The sequence below is a fragment of the Grammomys surdaster genome, unplaced genomic scaffold (assembly GCF_004785775.1).
Source record: "Grammomys surdaster isolate TR1022 unplaced genomic scaffold, NIH_TR_1.0 437, whole genome shotgun sequence".
Taxonomy (NCBI): Eukaryota; Metazoa; Chordata; class Mammalia; order Rodentia; family Muridae; genus Grammomys; species Grammomys surdaster.
In genome coordinates this window covers 697,713-703,705 of record NW_021604856.1, presented here as the reverse complement: position 1 = coordinate 703,705, position 5,993 = coordinate 697,713, and the positions used below count along the sequence as shown (strand labels likewise).

The following is a 5,993-nucleotide window of genomic DNA, read 5'->3' as shown; positions in this document are numbered from 1 at the left end:
GTGTGTGTGTGTGTGTGTGTGTGTGGCCAAGTCATGATTCAAATCCAGTTCATCTGACTCTCAGCAACTGAATTGCTGATGCCTTGAATAGTTTGTAATAACCCAAAATTCACCCTGGAAGCTTAGCCAAGGAGCCATTAGGATCAGACCTATCTGCTCCCCCTCTCTCCCACAAGACATGTGGTTTTGAGATGTGCTGTCCACAAAGAATCACTGGAGCCAGGGCTTCCAACAAACTCCCCCTCTGCCTCCCCCACCCCAGTATATAGTAGGTCAGGCTTGTCTTACAGCCTCTTCCTATTCCCTTCTCCTGAGTGCTTCAGAGGAGCCCCTCCTGGCCAGATGTCCAGGGAGTCAAAGGAAACTCTCCCTTACCTGAATGGCCGTCGTTGGTCAGGTTCAACAGCTTTTCAGCAGACACGTTGTAACCTTGGAACTGGAGGGGTGCGAGGCTGGCATCATATTGAAGGATGTCGCTATGTAGGTCTATTGGGGACTGCAGGAGGCCTCCACATGATGGGTACTTCTTAGACCAGTTCTTTTCCCCAGCAGGACCTAGGAGAGACTCAAGATAAGTTTTCCACAAGGAATTTCCCTCACCTTCTATCATCTTCTAACCTCTGTTTACATATTGTTCCTATTACTTCTCTTCTTTATCGTTCCATAGACAACTGCATGATTTTATAAGAGGCCAGGGTATGTACTGGCCCCCTGGCATCCTTGTGGACCTCACCTAAGAGTGGTGAGAGTCAGAAAAAATACTCAATACCTTTCCTCATTGTAACCACTATGAGGACGAAGGGTCAGTCCTAGCCTTAGAGGTAAACCATTCAAGACCTGGAGGTAGCAGCTTACAGAATCAGGCCCAGCAAACACCTCAAAACCATCTGCCATTGAAGGGCTATGGAGGATGAAAGACTAGAGTAACTCAGCACAGAAACTAGAGTCCCCACCCAACCTCCACTTTACCCCATGTTGACACAATACATATCCTCCATACATAAAAACTAGTGACATCCAACAATACACCATCTGACTGTTGAACATCTATTATGATCTAAGAATTACTGTAGGTCTTGAGGCCCCCAGGTGGAACACTAAGGGGATATTATTAGACTAGTGGGTAAAATTTGACGAATCTTCTGAAACTGTGCCAGGTTGGTGAAATTGGTATCTGACTGACCATACACAGCTCATGTAGAACATCAGCTCACTGAGGCTGATATATTCACAGTCTGAGGTTCCTGATGGGGAACACTGGAGATACAGACTCCTGATATCTACATCTGGAGTACAAGATGCAATCCCAAAGGGATAATTGAAAAACATTGAGTAATTATAGGCCCGGGACCACAAAGCCAAGCATGGCAGGGTTTTAACTGGAGGGAAGCCTGGTAACACTACAATCGAATTATTGTAATAAAATTGACAAGTCCTCAGTGAAGAGAAACAGGCTTAAAACTAAAAAGCATCAAGGCTCCTGCTCCTTGCTAACTATGGCCCAGTAAGTAGTTGTTCCTCTGTGAATGGAAACAAGCATTCCATGGTTATATAAACCAGTGGTTCTCAACCTGTGAGACAAGGCACTTTAGAATCACCTAAGACCACCAGAAAACATATATATATTTGCATTACCATTCGTAACAGTAGCAAAATTACAGTTATGAAGTAGCAATGAAACTAATTTTACGGTTGGGGCTCACCACAGCACGAGGCACTGCATTAAAGGGTCTCAGCATTAGGAAGCTTGAACACTGTGCTACTCTTACAGGGAAAATTCTTGAAAGAATGTAAATCTGTTTAAAAGATTAGCTCCCATGGAAATTATGTGGATTTTCAGGCTGCTGGCAGACATTTCCCTACAAGAACTGAGATTCTGGGAGGCTGTAAGGAGGAAATTGTCTAAACTGTATCCCATGTAGACTCTAGTAGAAGTTAAAGCCACACTAGGTATTTGAGGGCAAGAAAAAGAAGTATATCTAAGAGAGAGCAGATTCAGTGTGGGCAAAGTCTTCAGGAGAAACAGAAGTGAAAACACTGGACCAAGAATACTCAGAGAAAAGGACTACAGTACCAACTATCTCACTGCCTTGGTGAGTGGCCCCAGCCAGGTCATGTTCCCTACTGGGGCTGCCATCAACCTAGGTAGAAATGGCAGAGTTGGACACTGTATTCTGGAAGGTCCCTTCTGGCTCCTGAGATCCAAATGTAAGCGCCTTCCCGCTCTGCACCAGGCAAGTTGGAACGGCTCACTGAGGCTTGTTCATGTCCAAGCAGCTCCAGTGCATTTGCTAAGATGCCCAGTAGGAACCAGCTTCAGAAGTGAAGGCACAGGATGCCCGAGTCCCTGGGTTAGCTGGAGTGTAGACACCACCAGCCTCAGTCCTGGCCTCTGTTGTTGGCACCAGTCGCAGGCCAGTATGGCAGCAGGGTCTAAAAGAACCCTTTCCATCTCTCCCCCTTCTTTCACCAGCAGCAGCATGGTTTGCTCCTTTTAGTAGTTTGGATCCTTTTGCAATCTATAACGTTGACACAGCCAAGAGGAGAGAAGATGAAAGTATTTTGTAGATGAAATACTGAGATGAATGACGTGCCCTTAGGTAGACTAAGGCTTAATATCAGTTACCTGGCATGGATCACAAAGCTTTGGTGCCTTCTCTCTGGGTGTTTCTCTGGGAGATTTTGTGCATCCGTTTCCTCCTTCTCGCCCCGACATTCTCCTTGGAGGCAAGGAGCGCCTCACTCATCCCCACATTTCCTACAGTGGCTGGCACATAGCAGGTCCTCACAGGTTCACTAACTCTCCCACCTGTTTCCGGCTTAGTTTTCTCTAAGGATCCTTGATTACCCGTTTGAAGTCCCCACATGCTGTTTATCCCTTCAAAGAAGAATTAGAGCCAGTTATGCTGGTACATATCCAGAACCTTAGCCTTGCTTCATTTTCCTCCCCCTGCTGTGTGTGTGTGTGTGTGTGTGTGTGTGTGTAGGCGCATACACAATCTAGGTTAGCTGGCCTGTGAGCTTTTTACATGGGTCCTCAGGCTTTCATAGTTAACATATTACCCACTGGGCCATCTTGCTGGTCCTCTGCAATCCTAGTACTTGTGAGGTGGATGCAAGAGGATCAAGAACTCAAAGCCATCCCTGGCTACATAGTGAGCTTGAGATTAGTAGCTTGGTTAAATGAGACCCTGTCTTTAAAAAGAAAAAAAAATGTTTGAAAATGAGCTCCCTTGTTCAGGTTCAGAATCTCCCTTCTTAGTTTTCGAGTTCGTCTGTGTGAGGGTTGGTTCTGGATGGCAGGGACTACTTTCTGAAAAGGAAACCTGCTATCCATCCTATACTGTGGGGTGTGGCCTCGTGAATGTGACTTCAGAGAGTTCATAGACACCACCACTACCACCACATTATGGCTACTGGACAGCTGGGGACAGTACCAGACAGCCTCATGACGTCCTGGCTTGAGAGAGATACATGGCTAGGTATCTACCTAACCAATATCAAATATGTCAGTAGAGACTTTGCCATTGTCCTCCAGTTTCTGTCCAGCCCATGTGACTTGCAGCCACAGTAATCCTGGGAGGGTCACTCAAGGCTATAATTTCTCAATGGAGTCTCAGCTTTCACAATCATTTTTTTTTAAAAAAAAAAAAACCTGAGACAATGTCTCATTTGTCTCAGGCTGACCTTGTACCTCTGGTCCTCTGCCCCCATCTCTCCAGTGCTGGGCTTACAGGCATTCACCATCATGCCTAGCTTATGTGGTACTATGGATCAATCATTCTACCAACTGAGTTACACACCCAGATCTAACTTTCAGATGCTTGCCAAGTGCTCTTTTCCAGAGAGCCTGTGCCTTACAATGCAGCTCCTCTCAACACTTGCCTTTGCTTTAGGTTTCCCTGGTACCTCTTCCATCGGTGGGCTCCCGTCCCCATCCCCCAGCCCATGATCAGGAAGGAGGCCATGTCTATGCCAAAGCTTGTTTTCCCGTGTAAAAGCAGGGCAAGTTTTCTTTCTAGTTCATGGATTCCCCTACTGGTAGCAAAAAAGTAGACAGATCTTCATTTTGAAATATAGCACAGCCCAGCTCAAAATGTGTCTTATGACTTCTGACTGGGCATTGTGAAGCTCAGGGTACAGGACCCATATTATCTGAGGGTGTAGGGAAAATTTCAAATATATCCAACAGGAGAGAGAGATAAGCAAGGCGAACCCCACATCACCCAGCTGTGAAGGCGTGACAGAGTGTGAGTCACAGCCAGTCCTGTTTCATCTTCACTATCTGACGGGATAACTCTGTAACAAACCAGCTGGATGTCATCTGCACATGTCTCCGTAAGCTTTCCTAAACCATGAGAGCTCAAAGCAAAAGCTTAATACTACTGTCACCCCTGCAGAGTTAAGTTAGGATTTTAATATCACCAAACCCAATCAGCAGTTCTACAACCAGATCATGTGACTAAAACATGGCTGATATTTATGTATCACTAAATATAAGGATTCTTTAAACCATACGCTCATTTCCCACGTAAAACCTGTTTATAATTCATTAGTATAACTAAATACACAGCAAATTTTCAGCTTTCCCTGTTCATCTCAGAACAATTTTAAGAGGCTGTTTGTGTCCTCCATGCTCACAAGGCGTCTAGGCACACAGCATGTAGATGCACCATTGCTCTGGGCGAATAATTCATGTAAGGGATTGAAGGATAGTTTTATAACCTGTTTGCAGACATGATGTCTGGGGTAAAAAAAAAATGTCTGGGCTGAGTAATTTCTTATGTTTATATGCCTGATACATTCACATTATAGCATATATCATCATAATAAAAGCATGAACCATGTAATTACCCATAAGGTTTGTTTACAGTTTCTCTCTGGCTGTCTTATGTTCTCAAGATTAATAACAATTTTTTATGATTTTTAATAATGAGTATATGTGTGTGGGGTGTGGGTATGTACATGTGAGTGCAGCATCCACAGAGGCCAGAGGGAGAAGCTGTATCCCTTGAAACTGGAGATAAAGGCTGTGGCATGATAAAGTCATGGTTGCTGGGAATCAAGTTCGAGTCCCCTGTAAGAATCTTTACCCACAGATCCAATTCCCCAGCCCCACAGTTTTAAAGAAAATATATTTTGTTTGTGACTTGACAGGGCCTTATGGAGTTTGGATTGACAACAATAATAAAAAATAAAAGGTATATTCATTGTCTCCGGTTTTGAGGTTGGTCTTTGGGGTCTTTTTCTAAAAAAATTTTTTTTTTCAGCTTTGCTTTCTGTCCCCGACTTTTGGTCACACTCTCTGAGGTCAATGCCCTGAGTATTCGTGTGAATGCTTAAGGCAGGCAGCTGCCTGACAATTGGCTCCTGGCCATGTCTCTTCGGACTGGCTACAAAAACAGATCAGAACTTGCCTATGTGACAAAGTTGACATTCTAGATGTTGGTGACGTCTTGCCAACCAACAGTTGTTTTTTTTTTCTACACAGTGAGAATGTGTAGGTTTTGGTTAGTCTCTCAAGGCTGTGGCTAGTTTATTGTATTCAGAGATCTAGGGAGAATAAAACCGTACCTAGTCCTAGTACATAGATGTGCGTGCAAACCATCAATGACTGTGGTCAATCACAAATTCATACTTAGCAAGACAGACTGTAGTGACGACACAGACAGAGGAGTCAGAGGCTGGGGTGAAGCTCGTTTGGTAAAGTACTTGTCCTGAAACTGTAAGGGCATGAGTTTGATCCTCAGCACCCACGTAAACAGCTTAGGTAATGATGCACTTGAAATCACAGTGCGGGAGAGGCCAAGACAGGAGGCTCTCTAGGGCTCATTAGCCAACTAGCCTAGCCTAAAACTGTCAAGCCCTGTCCTAGTGAGAGACCATCTATCAAAAACAAGATGGACAGCTCTTGAGGAACAGCACTCAAGGTCGACCTCTGGCCTACACACACACACACACACACACACACACACACACACACACACACACAC

At 44.7% G+C, this 5,993-nt stretch overlaps 1 protein-coding gene across 1 annotated transcript in view; it reads right to left on the bottom strand.

The window, feature by feature from the left end:
- Ca12 (carbonic anhydrase 12) overlaps positions 1-5,993 on the bottom strand; it is a 48,613-nt gene that overhangs the window by 18,562 nt on the left and 24,058 nt on the right. The window contains exon 3 of the mRNA XM_028781461.1: positions 376-555. Coding sequence (XP_028637294.1) covers positions 376-555 — 180 coding nt within the window. The remainder of the gene's footprint in view (positions 1-375; positions 556-5,993) is intronic.